This window comes from Odontesthes bonariensis, chromosome 22 (genome assembly GCF_027942865.1).
Source record: "Odontesthes bonariensis isolate fOdoBon6 chromosome 22, fOdoBon6.hap1, whole genome shotgun sequence".
Lineage (NCBI taxonomy): Eukaryota > Metazoa > Chordata > Actinopteri > Atheriniformes > Atherinopsidae > Odontesthes > Odontesthes bonariensis.
In genome coordinates, this window is record NC_134527.1 from 32,061,490 (window position 1) to 32,080,689 (window position 19,200).

Consider the following 19,200-nt stretch of genomic DNA (forward strand, 5'->3'; position numbering starts at 1 on the left):
TGAGGGGACTGTGGAAATACCTACGCTGCCTAAAGTGTTAAAAACATCTCAAGGTGAGGTAAAAGGGAAAGATAATATCATTAATGCGTTTAATGATCATTTTAATATGGCTGCAGAAAAAGTTACATCTCACCTTCCAGTGTCAGAAAACCTTACATTGCCTCAAAGTGTGATGTCATCCAGCTGTTTCAATTTTGCTATTATTACACCCTTCCAAGTGTATCAAGCTTTGTCTAAATTAGACATTAGAAAATCTACTGGTGTAGATAAAATTGAGCCCCTGTTTTTGAAGGCAGCAGCAAGTGTGATTGCCAGTCCTATAGCCTCAATATTTAATCTTAGCCTCTCCAGTGGGGAAATCCCTAGGTCATGGGAGTCAGCCATGGTTCTCCCACTGCTGAAAGGCGGTGATCCCTCAATGCCAGACAACTATCGCCCCATTTCCAGATTATCAGTAACTGCTAAAATATTTGAGTCTTTAGTGAGTGAGCAGGTTAAACATTACTTGTCTGATAATGGAATTTTAACATCTACACAATCAGGATTCAGACAACATCATAGCACGATCACTGCCACTACTTTAGTTGCCAATGACATCATCTCTGCCCTGGATAACAAGAAGTCCTGTGCTGCTCTTTTTGTTGACCTTTCTAAGGCTTTTGACTGTGTGAACCATGATCTTCTTTTGCAACGTCTTCAACATATTGGTTTTAGTGACATAACACTGAAGTGGTTTTTAAACTATTTATCTGGGAGAACCCAATGTGTAGCTGTTGACAGCAGTAATTCAGACCTAGTGGAGGTCAAAATGGGTGTGCCTCAAGGGTCGATTTTGGGGCCTATTTTGTTCACCATTTATATAAATAACCTTTGTGTCGGTCTTGATTCAGCAAGGGTGCATCTCTATGCCGACGACACTGTTTTATATACATCTGCCCCCTCTGTAAAGACAGCAGTTGATAATCTTCAATCTGCTTTTAGCATTTTGCAGGCGTCTTTGCTTAGTCTGCGACTGGCTCTAAATGAAAAGAAAACAAAGTACATGGTTTTCACGCGTACCCGCTCATCATTACCTAATGTTGAAGTGTCCACTACAAATGGGACCTTGTTAGAAAGGGTTAAAACATATAAGTATTTAGGGATTTGGCTTGATGAGAAGTTAAATTATGAAACACATATTGCCCATCTTCTTAAAAAGCTTAGACCAAAATTGAGTTTTTATTTCCGCTTGAAAAAGTGCTTTCCTATTGCTGCCAGATTAAGATTGGTACAGAGTACATTTTTACCCATCCTAGACTATGGTGACATATTGTATATGCATGCCTCCACCTCTCTTTTAAAAAAGCTGGATGTAGTTTACCATGCAGCGCTGCGTTTCATCACTAATGCAAACATGAGAACACATCACTGCACACTATATGAAATGGTATCATGGACTTCACTACCACTCAGGAGAAAAATCCATTCACTCATTTTTATTGCGAAGGCATTGGTTGGTAAACTCCCATCATACATCAACTGTCTGTTGTCACGCCAAACCAGTTCCTATGGCACTAGGTCAGGAAATAAAATAATGTTAAATATTCCTACTGTACGTACTGTACTAGGCAAGACTTCTTTTAGTTCATATGCCCCATATGCTTGGAATAACCTCCAAAACATCTTAAACTTGGAATCTGTCCCCTCTATAGATGCTTTTAAAAATCTTTTAAATACAACTTTGGTAGAGGAGTGTCAAGTTTTTAGGTTAATCAGTTTTACTGTTTGTTTTTTATGTCATTCTGTGTCTTTTGTGGTCCCCTGTATTCCTATCTGTTGTGTGTTTGCTTTTCTTTTCACTTTTTCCTTTTTTTTTTGTGCTTGCCTGTCTGGCTTACTAGCCTTTGTCTAATGTTTGTTTGTCTTTATGTCTTATGCATGTGCATATGCCGTCTTGGCCAGGACTCCCTGGGAGAAGAGGTTTCACACCTCAATGGCAAGGCAAGGCAAGGCAATTTTATTTATAGAGCACAATTCATAAACAGGGCAATTCAAAGTGCTTTACAGCTACATAAAATCACAAGAAGGCAATAAAACCATTAAAAAGGAATAAAAAAAAAAGAAAAGAAAGAAATTGAAAAAGAAAGAAATTTAAAACCCATTAAAATAATCATTAATTAATTAAAAAGTGAAGAGTGCAGATAAAATACTTTCAGGTGTCATATGCACAGCTAAATAGAACTGTTTTCAGCCTGGATTTAAACATTGTCAGAGTTGAGGCCTGTCTCACATCTTCTGGGAGACTGTTCCAGATTTTAGGGGCATAAAACTGAAACGCAGCCTCACCTTGTTTAGTCCTGACTCTGGGCACCAGCAGGAGACCCCTCCCTGAGGTTCTCAGAGCCCGAGTTGGTTCATATGGCTCTAACATGTCAGAGATGTACTTTGGCGCTTGACCATGAAGAGACTTGTACACAAGCAGAGCTGTTTTAAAGTCTATTCTCTGAGCGACAGGAAGCCAGTGCAGAGACCTGAGCACTGGACTAATATGGTGGTATTTCCTGGTTCTAGTCAGGACTCGAGCAGCAGCGTTCTGGATGTACTGCAGCTGTCTTATAGCCCGTTTAGAGAGCCCAGTGAGCAGGCCGTTACAGTAGTCTAACCTGCTGGAGACAAACGCATGGATCAGTCTCTCTAAGTCTGGTTTAGACACTATTCCTTTGATTCTGGCAATGTTTTTTAGATGGTAAAAAGCTGCTGATGTTACAGATTTAATGTGGCTGTTAAAGTTCAGGTCTGAGTCCAATATTACCCCGAGATTTCTAACTTGATAGTTAGGTTTTAGAGAGAGAGTCTCAAGGTGACTGATAACACTTTCTCTTTGTTTCTGTGGGCCACAGACAATGATTTCAGTTTTGTCTGAGTTTAGCTGGAGGAAATTGTTTTGCATCCACACACTGATCTGTTTGATGCAGCGACACAGTGTATCTACAGGCCCGTGTTCTCCTGCCGTCAGTGACACGTAGATCTGAGTGTCATCTGCATAATTGTGGTAGGACACATTATAGCTGCGTATTAGCTGGCCTAGTGGAAGCATGTACAGATTGAACAATACGGGTCCCAGGATTGACCCCTGGGGAACCCCACAGGTCATAGCCATTTGTTCCGAGACACAATTATCAATTTCAACAAAATATTTCCTGTCCTCCAGATAGATAGGACTTGAACCAGTTTAAAGCACGACCAGAGATTCCCACCCAGTCTTCTAACCTCTGTAATAAGATCGCATGGTCAACTGTGTCAAAGGCAGCACTCAGGTCCAGCAGAACTAAGACTGTGACTCTACTTGCATCTGTGTTCAGGCGGATGTCATTTGTCACCTTGATCAGAGCTGTCTCAGTGCTGTGGTGGGGCGTAAAGCCTGATTGGAAAGTATCAAAAGCATTGTTAGACAGGAGAAAGTCACTAAGCTGTTGGTATACAACTTTTTCTAGGACTTTGCCTAAGAATGGCAGGTTTGATATGGGCCGGTAGTTGTTCAGTACTGTGGCATCAAGATTGCTCTTCTTTAGAAGAGGCTTAATGACAGCAGTTTTTAAGGCCTTTGGAAATGTTCCAGTCTGGAGTGAGATGTTGACTAGATGAGCAAGTTGTGGTAACAAACTGCTCAGCACAGACTTTGGGAATCTAGTGGGCAACTCATCAAGGCAGCACGTTGATGAACTCAGACTGCAGATGGTCTCTTTGACTGTTTTGTCAGTAACAGGTGTGAAATGTGTCAGCTCTAGGTGTCCAGCTGGCTGCAGAGTAGTTATTTGTGTTGTGGAAATTATTGCATTTTTAATGCCTTGAACTTTGTCATTAAAGAATATTGCAAACTCATTACACTTGGATGTAGAAATGAGTTCTAAAGGCAGTGAAACTGGAGGGTTTGTTAATCTGTTTACTGTAGCAAACAGGACACGAGAGTTGTTACTGCAGTTTTTGATGATTTCAGAAAAATAACTCTCCCTTGTTCTACGCAAAGTCTGGTTGAACACACATAGCTTTTCTTTGTAAGTCTCATAATGAACCTGGAGCTTTGACTTGCGCCATTTCCGTTCGGCTCTCCGGCACTCCCTTTTCTGTGCCCTGACCGACTCTTCTTTCCTCCATGGCGCCCTTTGCCTACTTTTAACCATTCTAACCTTGACAGGAGCAATGGTATCCAAAACATTTAAGAGACTTGATGTGTAAGAGTTCAACAGATCATCAACATCAGAACACAGGGTGTTCTCAAACCTAATCATTTCCATAAACTGTGTCCCTGTTCTGTCATTTATGAGTCTTCCCCGAACAACTGCAGACCCAGCTGGTGTTTTGGGTAAAGTAGATAGGTCGAAGAAAACACAGAAATGATCAGATAAAGCAACATCAACGACATTCACGTTTGAAATAACAACCCCCCTTGAAATGAGCACATCTAGAGTGTGCCCTCTGTTGTGGGTGGGCTCAGTCACATGCTGAGTTAGACCAAACATTTCAAGGACAGCAGTGAGCTCTTTAGCTTCCTTGTTATGCGCTACGTCCACATGCACATTCAAGTGCCCTGTTATGACTAAACAGTCAAAAGCAGTGCACACAATTGAAAGTAGTTCAGTAAAATCATCAATAAAACAATTCTGTGGTGGTTTATAAATGGTGATATAAAGTATGGAAGATTGTTTTATCTCCATTTTGAATGACACATACTCAAATGATGAAAAAAACCCAAATGACAACTTGTGGGTGGGTATATTGTCCCTAAACATGGCACAAACACCCCCACCCCTCTGGTTTTCTCGTGTTTCAGACACAAAATTGAAGTGAGGTGGACCAGACTCAATCAGGACTGCATTTGCTGTGTTTTTGTCGAGCCACGTCTCAGTTAAAAACATAAAATCAAGATTGTGAGAGGAAATAAAACTATTAATTAAGAATGATTTGTTACTTAAAGATCTGACATTGAGTACTGCGTGTTTGAGATTAGTTATAGTTGAACTGGACGCTGTGTTCTTGCAAGGGATATGGACAAGATTTCTCTGATTGGACAGTCTGATTGTCCCTCTCTTCACTCCATCCTTGGACCTCTGGTTGAGATGGTGTTTACCAACACAGAGGCCCTTAGTGTCCTAGACAACAGCATTGACGCTGTTGGAAATGACAGCTGTGGGCACCGGTGGTGGGGGCCAAGCTGGGGGGGCTTTGGTCGATGGAGTAGGCTGGGGAGGGAGAGGGGCTCGATGCTTCTTTGAGGATAGAATTCTTGATCTTGCCATGTTTGGCGTGAGAGGAACCATTTTAATCCCTGATTTCACCAAGCTTTCAAGGTGATCAGGAAGTCTCATGGGTGACGGTGGAGAAGAGAACGATGGTGAAACATCTCTGGATGGTGTAGATGCAGCAGGTGGGTCCCAGGCCTGTGGTGAGGCCCGTGGTGAAGGCGATGGTGGAGCTGCTGAATCCTGTGTTCGGGATGCTGGAGGTGCTGCTGTGGCTGCTGTGGCTGAATCCTTTGCTGGGTCCTTGGGTGGCGAGGCAGGAGCTCTTCTCTGGCTCGTCTTCTCTCTCTGCGGCAGCACAGGACCCGGTCCTGGTCCTGGCCCTGGCCCTGGCCCTGGTCCTGGCCCTGGCCCTGGTCCCGGTCCTGGCCCTGGCCCTGGCCCTGGCCCTGGCCCTGGCCCTGGTCCCGGTCCCGGCCCTGGCCCTGGCCCTGGCCCTGGCCCTGGCCCTGGCCCTGGCCCTGGTCCTGGTCCTGGCCCCTTCTGATGCCTCAGAGCGTGGAGAAGATTATCCGTCAGTCGTCTCACTCCACCTCTGTTCAGGTGTGGGCCTTTTCTTTGAAAGAGATCATCTCTTTGCCAGAAAAGATTAAAGTTCTCGATGAAATGAGGTCCTCTGGACTCACAGACTTTGGACAGCCATGTGTTCAACTGAAGCAGCCGGCTGAATTTGTTGATCCTCCTGTCGATGTTTGGGAGAGGTCCACTTATGAATGTTGGTATTGTCACTTTATCAAGACTCTCAAACAGTTTCTCAAAGTCTTTTTTTAAGATTTCAGACTGATTCTCTCTGATGTCCACTGCACCCACGTGCACAATCAGCTGTTTCACCCCTTGGTGTTTTGCCAGTACCTCTGGTAGTAATCTTGTGATGTCAGAGACAGTGGCACTTGGATAGCTGCATGTAACCATTCTGTTTATGTTTATATTAGATATGGCTCCGTCTCCAAGCACAAGAGTATCTTTGACCTTGACACTCGGCACAGTTTCTCTGTCCATCTGCTTCTTTGTACCGTCTCTCTGTCTGTTACACTCAGTCACATTTGGCTCTGACAGTGGTAAAAATCTGTTTGTTAACTTTATTCCGGGTGATGTTACATATTCTCTGTTGATACCAACAGTTTGACGATTCTTCGGCTTTGCACCAAGTCCATCATACGTGCCTTTACAGAGTCTTGGAAAAGACACAGTATCATTTAGCTTTAAGTTGGAGGTAGCAGTTTTTTCACCCTTTCCTTTGGAAGTAAATGTGGACTTCTTACCACTGGATTCCATTGGGAGCGTTTCATGAAGTCCCATTTCAGTTTCTAAGGCAAAAATCCTTACTTGTAGCGCCCAAAATTCTTGTTGATATATCCGACAGCTTTCACAGGGCATGTTGAAAGGATTGTAGTCGCTGGCTCGTCAGATAAGATGTAAAAAGAATAAAAATGATTTTAAAAAGTCTTGGTTCACTTAAAAGAAAAAGAATAAAATTATATCCAAGACTTGTGGAAAGAAGTAAAATGATTTAAAAGCAAATAAAGCGATAAGCAGCAGGAGGAAGCAGAGACACGTCTGCACTCTTCAGAAGCAGGAAACAGTGCAATGGGACCTTCCTGGATAAATAAAGGTCAAATAAATAAATAAAATATTTCATAGTAACACCTTTGTCCATCTCTAATGACAAAATATTCTTCTGTTTGCATGATGATCTGGGCTTTTGAATTAGACCTCTCATCGTGCCTACAGTACAACTACAGCTGCCTTACAGGTAATTCATCATTTATTTGAAACTTCAGTCAACAAAATACACAGAAATCCTTTATCATAAAAGTATCTAGGGGTTTGATTCAGTGGATTATACAGCACTAACGACATGCCGGTGTAGGGCTGTCTGCAGTAATTTATCAATCCCAGAATGGGAAATTATTCATGTCGCATAAATCCAAACCTTCATTGGTCATTCTGAAAAGGTCATTGTGTAAAGTTCTCGCTGTGGACAGCAATGACCGCCTGTAACTCCACTTTACTGCGGTGGGACTGAGGAAGTCTCTGACTGAACAGTGTTTGACCACCATGTTATGTGGAGGTTGTGCAGTGTTGTTCATCATGTTGAGCTGTGTTGTTCATCATGTTGAGCGGTGTTGTTCATTATGTTGAGCTGTGTTGTTCATTATGTTGAGCGGTGTTGTTCATCATGTTGAGCGGTGTTGTTCATCATGTTGAGCGGTGTTGTTCATTATGTTGAGCAGTGTTGTTCATTATGTTGAGCTGTGTTGTTCATTATGTTGAGCGGTGTTGTTCATCATGTTGAGCTGTGTTGTTCATCATGTTGAGCGGTGTTGTTCATCATGTTGAGCTGTGTTGTTCATCATGTTGAGCTGTGTTGTTCATCATGTTGAGCGGTGTTGTTCATCATGTTGAGCTGTGTTGTTCATCATGTTGAGCGGTGTTGTTCATCATGTTGAGCGGTGTTGTTCATTATGTTGAGCGGTGTTGTTCATCATGTTGAGCTGTGTTGTTCATCATGTTGAGCGGTGTTGTTCATCATGTTGAGCGGTGTTGTTCATCATGTTGAGCGGTGTTGTTCATTATGTTGAGCTGTGTTGTTCATCATGTTGAGCGGTGTTGTTCATCATGTTGAGCGGTGTTGTTCATCATGTTGAGCTGTGTTGTTCATTATGTTGAGCGGTGTTGTTCATTATGTTGAGCGGTGTTGTTCATCATGTTGAGCTGTGTTGTTCATTATGTTGAGCGGTGTTGTTCATTATGTTGAGCGGTGTTGTTCATCATGTTGAGCTGTGTTGTTCATCATGTTGAGCGGTGTTGTTCATCATGTTGAGCGGTGTTGTTCATCATGTTGAGCTGTGTTGTTCATCATGTTGAGCGGTGTTGTTCATTATGTTGAGCGGTGTTGTTCATCATGTTGAGCGGTGTTGTTCATCATGTTGAGCGGTGTTGTTCATCATGTTGAGCTGTGTTGTTCATCATGTTGAGCGGTGTTGTTCATCATGTTGAGCGGTGTTGTTCATTATGTTGAGCTGTGTTGTTCATCATGTTGAGCGGTGTTGTTCATCATGTTGAGCGGTGTTGTTCATCATGTTGAGCTGTGTTGTTCATTATGTTGAGCTGTGTTGTTCATTATGTTGAGCGGTGTTGTTCATTATGTTGAGCGGTGTTGTTCATTATGTTGAGCTGTGTTGTTCATCATGTTGAGCGGTGTTGTTCATCATGTTGAGCTGTGTTGTTCATCATGTTGAGCGGTGTTGTTCATCATGTTGAGCGGTGTTGTTCATCATGTTGAGCTGTGTTGTTCATCATGTTGAGCGGTGTTGTTCATCATGTTGAGCGGTGTTGTTCATCATGTTGAGCTGTGTTGTTCATTATGTTGAGCTGTGTTGTTCATCATGTTGAGCGGTGTTGTTCATTATGTTGAGCGGTGTTGTTCATTATGTTGAGCGGTGTTGTTCATTATGTTGAGCGGTGTTGTTCATTATGTTGAGCTGTGTTGTTCATCATGTTGAGCGGTGTTGTTCATCATGTTGAGCGGTGTTGTTCATCATGTTGAGCTATGTTGTTCATTATGTTGAGCGGTGTTGTTCATTATGTTGAGCGGTGTTGTTCATCATGTTGAGCGGTGTTGTTCATTATGTTGAGCGGTGTTGTTCATTATGTTGAGCGGTGTTGTTCACCATGTTGAGCTGTGTTGTTCATCATGTTGAGCGGTGTTGTTCATTATGTTGAGCGGTGTTGTTCATCATGTTGAGCGGTGTTGTTCATCATGTTGAGCGGTGTTGTTCATCATGTTGAGCTATGTTGTTCATTATGTTGAGCGGTGTTGTTCATCATGTTGAGCGGTGTTGTTCATCATGTTGAGCGGTGTTGTTCATCATGTTGAGCTGTGTTGTTCATCATGTTGAGCGGTGTTGTTCATTATGTTGAGCGGTGTTGTTCATTATGTTGAGCGGTGTTGTTCACCATGTTGAGCTGTGTTGTTCATCATGTTGAGCGGTGTTGTTCATCATGTTGAGCGGTGTTGTTCATTATGTTGAGCGGTGTTGTTCATCATGTTGAGCGGTGTTGTTCATCATGTTGAGCTGTGTTGTTCATTATGTTGAGCTGTGTTGTTCATCATGTTGAGCGGTGTTGTTCATTATGTTGAGCGGTGTTGTTCATTATGTTGAGCGGTGTTGTTCATCATGTTGAGCGGTGTTGTTCATCATGTTGAGCAGTGTTGTTCATCATGTTGAGCGGTGTTGTTCATCATGTTGAGCTATGTTGTTCATTATGTTGAGCGGTGTTGTTCATTATGTTGAGCGGTGTTGTTCATCATGTTGAGCGGTGTTGTTCATCATGTTGAGCGGTGTTGTTCATCATGTTGAGCGGTGTTGTTCATCATGTTGAGCTGTGTTGTTCATTATGTTGAGCGGTGTTGTTCATCATGTTGAGCGGTGTTGTTCATCATGTTGAGCTATGTTGTTCATTATGTTGAGCTATGTTGTTCATTATGTTGAGCGGTGTTGTTCATCATGTTGAGCGGTGTTGTTCATCATGTTGAGCTATGTTGTTCATTATGTTGAGCTATGTTGTTCATTATGTTGAGCTGTGTTGTTCATCATGTTGAGCGGTGTTGTTCATTATGTTGAGCGGTGTTGTTCATCATGTTGAGCGGTGTTGTTCATCATGTTGAGCTGTGTTGTTCATCATGTTGAGCGGTGTTGTTCATTATGTTGAGCGGTGTTGTTCATTATGTTGAGCGGTGTTGTTCATCATGTTGAGCGGTGTTGTTCATCATGTTGAGCGGTGTTGTTCATCATGTTGAGCTATGTTGTTCATCATGTTGAGCGGTGTTGTTCATCATGTTGAGCGGTGTTGTTCATCATGTTGAGCGGTGTTGTTCATCATGTTGAGCGGTGTTGTTCATCATGTTGAGCGGTGTTGTTCATTATGTTGAGCGGTGTTGTTCACCATGTTGAGCTGTGTTGTTCATCATGTTGAGCGGTGTTGTTCATCATGTTGAGCGGTGTTGTTCATTATGTTGAGCGGTGTTGTTCATCATGTTGAGCGGTGTTGTTCATCATGTTGAGCGGTGTTGTTCATTATGTTGAGCGGTGTTGTTCATCATGTTGAGCGGTGTTGTTCATCATGTTGAGCTGTGTTGTTCATTATGTTGAGCGGTGTTGTTCATTATGTTGAGCTGTGTTGTTCATTATGTTGAGCGGTGTTGTTCATCATGTTGAGCGGTGTTGTTCATCATGTTGAGCTGTGTTGTTCATCATGTTGAGCTGTGTTGTTCATCATGTTGAGCGGTGTTGTTCATTATGTTGAGCGGTGTTGTTCATCATGTTGAGCAGTGTTGTTCATCATGTTGAGCTGTGTTGTTCATTATGTTGAGCGGTGTTGTTCATCATGTTGAGCGGTGTTGTTCATTATGTTGAGCGGTGTTGTTCATCATGTTGAGCGGTGTTGTTCATTATGTTGAGCGGTGTTGTTCATTATGTTGAGCGGTGTTGTTCATTATGTTGAGCGGTGTTGTTCATTATGTTGAGCTGTGTTGTTCATTATGTTGAGCAGTGTTGTTCATCATGTTGAGCTGTGTTGTTCATTATGTTGAGCGGTGTTGTTCATCATGTTGAGCGGTGTTGTTCATTATGTTGAGCGGTGTTGTTCATCATGTTGAGCGGTGTTGTTCATTATGTTGAGCGGTGTTGTTCATTATGTTGAGCGGTGTTGTTCATTATGTTGAGCGGTGTTGTTCATTATGTTGAGCTGTGTTGTTCATCATGTTGAGCAGTGTTGTTCATCATGTTGAGCTGTGTTGTTCATTATGTTGAGCGGTGTTGTTCATCATGTTGAGCGGTGTTGTTCATTATGTTGAGCGGTGTTGTTCATCATGTTGAGCTGTGTTGTTCATTATGTTGAGCGGTGTTGTTCATTATGTTGAGCGGTGTTGTTCATTATGTTGAGCGGTGTTGTTCATTATGTTGAGCGGTGTTGTTCATCATGTTGAGCGGTGTTGTTCATTATGTTGAGCGGTGTTGTTCATTATGTTGAGCGGTGTTGTTCATCATGTTGAGCGGTGTTGTTCATCATGTTGAGCGGTGTTGTTCATCATGTTGAGCGGTGTTGTTCATCATGTTGAGCATGTTGAGCTGTGTTGTTCATCATGTTGAGCGGTGTTGTTCATCATGTTGAGCGGTGTTGTTCATTATGTTGAGCGGTGTTGTTCATCATGTTGAGCGGTGTTGTTCATCATGTTGAGCGGTGTTGTTCATCATGTTGAGCGGTGTTGTTCATTATGTTGAGCGGTGTTGTTCATTATGTTGAGCGGTGTTGTTCATTATGTTGAGCGGTGTTGTTCATCATGTTGAGCGGTGTTGTTCATCATGTTGAGCGGTGTTGTTCATCATGTTGAGCGGTGTTGTTCATCATGTTGAGCGGTGTTGTTCATCATGTTGAGCATGTTGAGCTGTGTTGTTCATCATGTTGAGCGGTGTTGTTCATCATGTTGAGCGGTGTTGTTCATCATGTTGAGCGGTGTTGTTCATCATGTTGAGCGGTGTTGTTCATTATGTTGAGCTGTGTTGTTCATCATGTTGAGCGGTGTTGTTCATTATGTTGAGCGGTGTTGTTCATTATGTTGAGCTGTGTTGTTCATTATGTTGAGCGGTGTTGTTCATCATGTTGAGCTGTGTTGTTCATCATGTTGAGCTGTGTTGTTCATCATGTTGAGCGGTGTTGTTCATCATGTTGAGCTGTGTTGTTCATCATGTTGAGCGGTGTTGTTCATTATGTTGAGCGGTGTTGTTCATCATGTTGAGCGGTGTTGTTCATTATGTTGAGCGGTGTTGTTCATTATGTTGAGCGGTGTTGTTCATCATGTTGAGCGGTGTTGTTCATCATGTTGAGCTATGTTGTTCATTATGTTGAGCTGTGTTGTTCATTATGTTGAGCGGTGTTGTTCATCATGTTGAGCGGTGTTGTTCATTATGTTGAGCGGTGTTGTTCATTATGTTGAGCGGTGTTGTTCATCATGTTGAGCGGTGTTGTTCATCATGTTGAGCTATGTTGTTCATCATGTTGAGCTGTGTTGTTCATCATGTTGAGCGGTGTTGTTCATTATGTTGAGCGGTGTTGTTCATCATGTTGAGCGGTGTTGTTCATCATGTTGAGCGGTGTTGTTCATTATGTTGAGCTGTGTTGTTCATTATGTTGAGCGGTGTTGTTCATCATGTTGAGCTGTGTTGTTCATCATGTTGAGCGGTGTTGTTCATCATGTTGAGCGGTGTTGTTCATTATGTTGAGCTGTGTTGTTCATTATGTTGAGCGGTGTTGTTCATCATGTTGAGCGGTGTTGTTCATCATGTTGAGCGGTGTTGTTCATCATGTTGAGCGGTGTTGTTCATCATGTTGAGCGGTGTTGTTCATCATGTTGAGCGGTGTTGTTCATTATGTTGAGCGGTGTTGTTCATCATGTTGAGCTGTGTTGTTCATTATGTTGAGCTGTGTTGTTCATTATGTTGAGCGGTGTTGTTCATTATGTTGAGCGGTGTTGTTCATCATGTTGAGCTGTGTTGTTCATTATGTTGAGCGGTGTTGTTCATCATGTTGAGCGGTGTTGTTCATCATGTTGAGCGGTGTTGTTCATCATGTTGAGCGGTGTTGTTCATCATGTTGAGCGGTGTTGTTCATCATGTTGAGCTGTGTTGTTCATTATGTTGAGCTGTGTTGTTCATCATGTTGAGCGGTGTTGTTCATCATGTTGAGCGGTGTTGTTCATCATGTTGAGCGGTGTTGTTCATTATGTTGAGCGGTGTTGTTCACCATGTTGAGCTGTGTTGTTCATCATGTTGAGCGGTGTTGTTCATTATGTTGAGCGGTGTTGTTCACCATGTTGAGCTGTGTTGTTCATCATGTTGAGCGGTGTTGTTCATCATGTTTAGCGGTGTTGTTCATTATGTTGAGCTGTGTTGTTCATCATGTTGAGCTGTGTTGTTCATCATGTTGAGCTGTGTTGTTCATCATGTTGAGCTGTGTTGTTCATCATGTTGAGCGGTGTTGTTCATCATGTTGAGCGGTGTTGTTCATCATGTTGAGCGGTGTTGTTCATCATGTTGAGCGGTGTTGTTCATCATGTTGAGCGGTGTTGTTCATTATGTTGAGCGGTGTTGTTCATTATGTTGAGCGGTGTTGTTCATCATGTTGAGCGGTGTTGTTCATCATGTTGAGCGGTGTTGTTCATTATGTTGAGCGGTGTTGTTCATCATGTTGAGCGGTGTTGTTCATTATGTTGAGCGGTGTTGTTCATCATGTTGAGCTGTGTTGTTCATTATGTTGAGCGGTGTTGTTCATCATGTTGAGCGGTGTTGTTCATCATGTTGAGCTGTGTTGTTCATCATGTTGAGCGGTGTTGTTCACCATGTTGAGCTGTGTTGTTCATCATGTTGAGCGGTGTTGTTCATTATGTTGAGCGGTGTTGTTCATTATGTTGAGCGGTGTTGTTCATTATGTTGAGCTGTGTTGTTCATCATGTTGAGCGGTGTTGTTCATTATGTTGAGCGGTGTTGTTCATCATGTTGAGCGGTGTTGTTCATCATGTTGAGCGGTGTTGTTCATCATGTTGAGCGGTGTTGTTCATCATGTTGAGCGGTGTTGTTCATCATGTTGAGCTGTGTTGTTCATCATGTTGAGCGGTGTTGTTCATTATGTTGAGCGGTGTTGTTCATCATGTTGAGCGGTGTTGTTCATCATGTTGAGCGGTGTTGTTCATCATGTTGAGCGGTGTTGTTCATCATGTTGAGCGGTGTTGTTCATTATGTTGAGCGGTGTTGTTCATCATGTTGAGCTGTGTTGTTCATTATGTTGAGCGGTGTTGTTCATCATGTTGAGCGGTGTTGTTCATTATGTTGAGCGGTGTTGTTCATTATGTTGAGCTGCTTTCACAGCGTTCTTCTTTGCATAATCAGCTGGAGCAGTTCCCAGCACAGACCAGCCTTATTCATCAGCAGATCTCAGTGTGTGAAAGCAAAGTGGAGTTTCCATAAAGTGTTAGCATAAAGGCACTTTATGCTCATAAGACTGTTAGGTTTGTTTGAGTCCAAAACAATGTGTTCTGTAATCTGTCATCTGAATGCATGTATCCTCGCACTGCTTTCATAACTGGGACACTGACTTTAATGAAGTAATGGACCCCTGTGCATGTCAGGGCGGGATGGTCCGCTTGGCCTTCTCTTACACGTGTTCCTGTCTTACCTACAGACCTGTATGGTTCTTAATGCCATGGGAAGCTACTGTCTCCACTCCCAACGTTTCCTTTGAACTGTACCTGTCGTCTCTACTGGGCTGGCGTTTAAAGGTGCTCCTCTCTGCAGCTGCACTTGGCCCTTACTTATCTTGGACAGCTGGTCACACCATCTCCCTTTAGACATATTGTTTGCAGGCACATCTGAATGCAGTTGTTATGACTGAGCAATAATACCATTTATTTCTGACCTTTGATGAAGTCCACAGTTAAAAAGTCTTAATCTATTGGCTTTGATTTCTAATCTCTTTTGGTTTATTCAAAATAAGTTAGCATGTACGTGCACATATTTAGTTTATTCTATAGAGATGCTGCCCATCTTGGCTGAGACTACTTGTAAATCTTATGTGGTTAAAAGAAAAGGAGTGAATAATGTTAACATTTCTGATGAAAATGTGTTTTTACATGACATGACAGCGAGCGTTACGACACACGGTTCCTGCTGTTGGGTGGATCCTTGTCCTGTGGCACCGGGGTTGTAATGAGGACAGTGTCCCGGACCAACATCATGCTTGTTTGGTTGAGCAATGATCTGTCATCCTGTCACATGGCTGCAGCGTGGTGAATCCTATTAACTGCACCAACAGGCTTCTTTCAGTCAAAACTGGCTCAAAGCTGAATATGACTGAACGACATTTGACTTTGCCTCATTATTGTTGAACCAGAAGTTACATATTAAAAATGCTACAAGTTGGTGCTTTTCGCCTTTGTAGATGGGAGAAAGCTTGGAGGTTTTCAGAGTTGACCACATTAATTAAGGAGTCAGCTCATCACTGATTCACAGGTGAGTTAGAAAAGATGTGTTTTTATCGTTCAAAGAGTAAAAAGCTTGCTTTGGTTTTCTAAAGTTTTGAAATGTCTCACAGGTTGGAAGCAATTGAAGAACACTTCAAATTAAATGTTTTTGGCTAAAACAACGAGCACATGAATAAGTCAGCCGCCCAAACAAAGAAAAACTAGTTCAATCACTTTTGGTAGTGATTGATAAAAATGACAGACACTTGTTGGTTCTGGTTTCCTCAGTGCAACAGTTTCTGACTTTTCTGCCTTTTACTTTTTAATTACACGACAAAAAGGAATTATACCTAATAAGGTATTTTTTAAAAAGGGATCCGTTTCTGGAAAGGCTTTCTTTCTTTCTTTCTTCCTTACATTTCATTTAAGCAAGTCATTGCTAATTACTCATAATATGAAGAAAGCTCTTCTTACTGATCACACTGCCTCACAGAGCAGTATAGTCTCCCCAATACATTCCTGCCTGCATCTGTGGAGAATTCATGTGTCAATAAAATAAGTCCAATGAAAAATAAGTAATCAAATAATAAAGTATAAATACAAATGTAAACAGGAAATACTAATCTTCCATTTATCAAAAATTGAGCTGGAACTGGAAGGATATTCCTACGTGTTAAGATGCATCTCCAGACTCTTCTGAGGGAGACACGGCTAACAGGTCAGGATGAGCAATGATCCATCTACTCCGCAGGCTTCAGTCCCAGTGGAGGTGTCCACAGGACCAACACGTGCACTTTCTGTCTGTTCATGGGTTGGGGAACGTAACTATGAATATAAACTCACGTCAGAAGCAGAAGAACAATGAAGCGGAACATGTGCTTCAGTGAAGGAGCATCATTTATCTGAAAGCTGTGAAATAAGCAGCCACTTCCTGTTTGTTCATCAGTTAAAGTGGGAAACTTTATGACATCTTCATAAGTTTAGTTTTGTATCCATGAAACTTTGAAGCAAACACACGTAACTGCAGCTGTTTGATAAAACAGAAGTCTGTTTCACATTCTGGACCCCACTGCCCTCCGTTAAGCTTCCACACATGAAATCCCAATTCCCAAAAAGCTGGGGCATCCCCTCCAGCTCTTACTTTCCCATCTTTTATTGACCTGTCAATGACCTGTAAAGACCTGTTCCTCCCGTCAAACTCAAGATGAGCTGATATTTTTCACAAAAATGATATTTTTCATAACATTAATGATATTTGCAAATCTTTGCATTCTGTTATTATTGACCTTCCAGACAATGTCTAATAATAATTATTCTGGTTACTTCCTTAAGTGGCAGTGGGTGATGATGTCAGCCTAACAGCTGTTCTCAGAAGGTGGGGAGTCAGAGATGCAGAAAGCTGGATGTTAACATCCTTCTGTCTCCACTTTAAATGGCTGGCTGGTTAGTCAAACTACGACCTGACTGACGGCGGGAACTGTAAATCAAAGCCCGGGAGGAAGAACCAGTTTTTCTTAAGTTTCGCGTCAAATCCTGAAGCAACAAGGAGCTCTGAGAGAATAAAGTGTCCTCACACCATGCCATTTATCCCCAATGTTCCGACACTGTGTGTCAGAAGAAGACTGAAACATCACCGCGGGTTAGGGTTGGGTGGTGCGCGTGGCGCCTCGGGCAGGTAAAGGGATCGGGTGTGAGGTGCGCGCTTTACCTGAACCAACTATCAGAGTTCTGGCTCCGCAGCAGTTGAAGCAGTGCAGCAGGGACTTTGATTTGATGTTAATGTTGAGGAAAGCCACCGAGCAGCCGACCTTGGCCAAAGCAAACCACACGCAGAGGAAGTCGGGCTCGTTGCTCATGAGCAAGGCAACACAGTCGCCTTTCCTCAGGCGGACTTCCTCCAGGAAAACATGGGCCAGCCTGTTGCTGCGCTGCTCGATGTCCCGGTAGGTGTGCACGGCTCCATCAGAGATAACGAACGGCTTGTCGGGGATGCGCTGCGCCTGCTCGATGAACCTGTCCAGGACCGTGCACACGCTGGATGTCAGTTTGAACACTTCCAGCTTCACGCCGTACCTGAGCAGCCTCAGCAGGAAGAGCAGGTCCCTCCAGAAGTACGGGAAGCAGAGTTTCTGTAGGACGCGGAGGGAAAAAACACCCGCGGCCACAGCGGAGATCCATCCCAGAGACAGCGTCATGGTGGCGGCTGGACGGCAGCGCAAGGACACGGGGGCTCTGTGGATGACACTGAGGGGAGATGTCCAGTGCGCACACTGCCGCGTGCTCCGTGTCATAAACACACACAGCCTGCGTGATGTAAGCCAAGTCCACAAGCATCAAGCCAGCCAGCACGAGCCGGAAATGCGACCTGCGGTCCCGTCACAATAAAAGCACCAGGTGGACTCAGAGGACCCAGAGCACAGAGGGCCCAGAGCACAGAGGGCCCATAGAGCACAGAGGGCCCAGAGCACAGAGGACCCAGAGCACAGAGGGCCCATAGAGCACAGAGGGCCCAGAGCACAGAGGGCCCATAGAGCACAGAGGGCCCAGAGCACAGAGGGCCCATAGAGCACAGAGGGCCCAGAGCACAGAGGGCCCAGAGCACAGAGGGCCCATAGAGCACAGAGGGCCCAGAGCACAGAGGGCCCAGAGCACAGAGGGCCCAGAGCACAGAGGGCCCATAGAGCACAGAGGGCCCAGAGCACAGAGGGCCCAGAGCACAGAGGACCCAGAGCACAGAGGACCCAGAGCACAGAGGGCCCAGAGCACAGAGGACCCAGAGCACAGAGGACCCAGAGCACAGAGGGCCCATAGAGCACAGAGGGCCCATAGAGCACAGAGGGCCCAGGACACGGGGGGCCCAGAACACGGGGGGGGCAGGACAGAAACCCCAGAACTTATCTGACAGAACAGATAAAAGACTCTGAGGGAGAGACAGACATTTCTGCGGCAGAAGAAGACAGCATTTTATTTTGAAAGGGAGAGTCAGAGCTCCATTTCCTTTCCGGCTGGCGGTGGGACTCTGAGTGAAATCATGTGACACTTGTTGTTGGGTGGGAGGAGGCTCAGTGACTCTTCTGCTCGGGCCATCCCACTCCTGCAGGCTCGTTCACATTTATCGGAGAAGCGTTGCCCCAGGGGCTCGTGCAGCAGGAGATAAGGATTAGCAGGGGCTCTGGGATTAGATAGGGAAGGACCTAAGGTGACAATCAGAGGCAGAGCAGGGCGGGTTAGACTTCTGTCTCCGGCCAACAGTTGAGGAGCGGCCGAGAAGCACTTCACTTCTTACGTGCGTTTCACGTCAGGGTCAGCGCGAGAGGGTGCTTACTGCGGCTGCGCAGCGTCGCGCTGCCGCCCGCGGTGCATGTTATCAGTCAGATAGCTGTGCTCATGGACCTGGATGGTTCAGAGAAGAAGATGAGATGAGAAGTCCTGAAGGACTGAGGACAGCACAAGAATCCAAGCACACACTCAGCTGGGAACGGACTGAGACTACAAGTGGTTTCAAAGTGGAACTAAAGTGGAACCTCCTTTATTTATCCACACAAATCCCAGTTTGGACGACTGCATGAATATAATGAGCTTTGGCTTCTTAAAAGTTCTGCTGAAGGACTATCAAGTGTTCCTCTGCTAAAGGAAATAATGAGGAAGCACTGGAGCGCCTTCCATTGGTTTATTTAATATGTGTGTGTGTGTGTGTGTGTGTAAATAACTTTATTCTTCCATGTTCAAAACAGAAAGCACATCATATCAGAGTCATAGACATTTTCCAAATAACTAAAACCAAACTCCCAGAATAATTCAGGGTAATCAAACCAAAAACGAGGCAGGGCTCTCAGTCCAGACTTCAGTCGCTGGAGACATGCTCTGGTTCTGTGTGGACACAATACTGGTCCACCCCTTCAG

At 43.9% G+C, this 19,200-nt stretch overlaps 1 protein-coding gene across 2 annotated transcripts in view; it reads right to left on the reverse strand.

Moving 5' to 3' along the window:
* slc27a6 (solute carrier family 27 member 6) overlaps nucleotides 1-17,630 on the reverse strand; it is a 65,088-nt gene extending 47,458 nt beyond the window's left edge. For both annotated transcript variants that reach the window (XM_075456436.1, XM_075456437.1), the window contains exon 1: nucleotides 17,006-17,630. In XM_075456436.1, the coding sequence (XP_075312551.1) occupies nucleotides 17,006-17,588 (583 nt within the window). In that variant the 5' untranslated portion in view covers nucleotides 17,589-17,630. The remainder of the gene's footprint in view (nucleotides 1-17,005) is intronic.
* Between the last annotated feature and the right edge of the window lie 1,570 nt (nucleotides 17,631-19,200).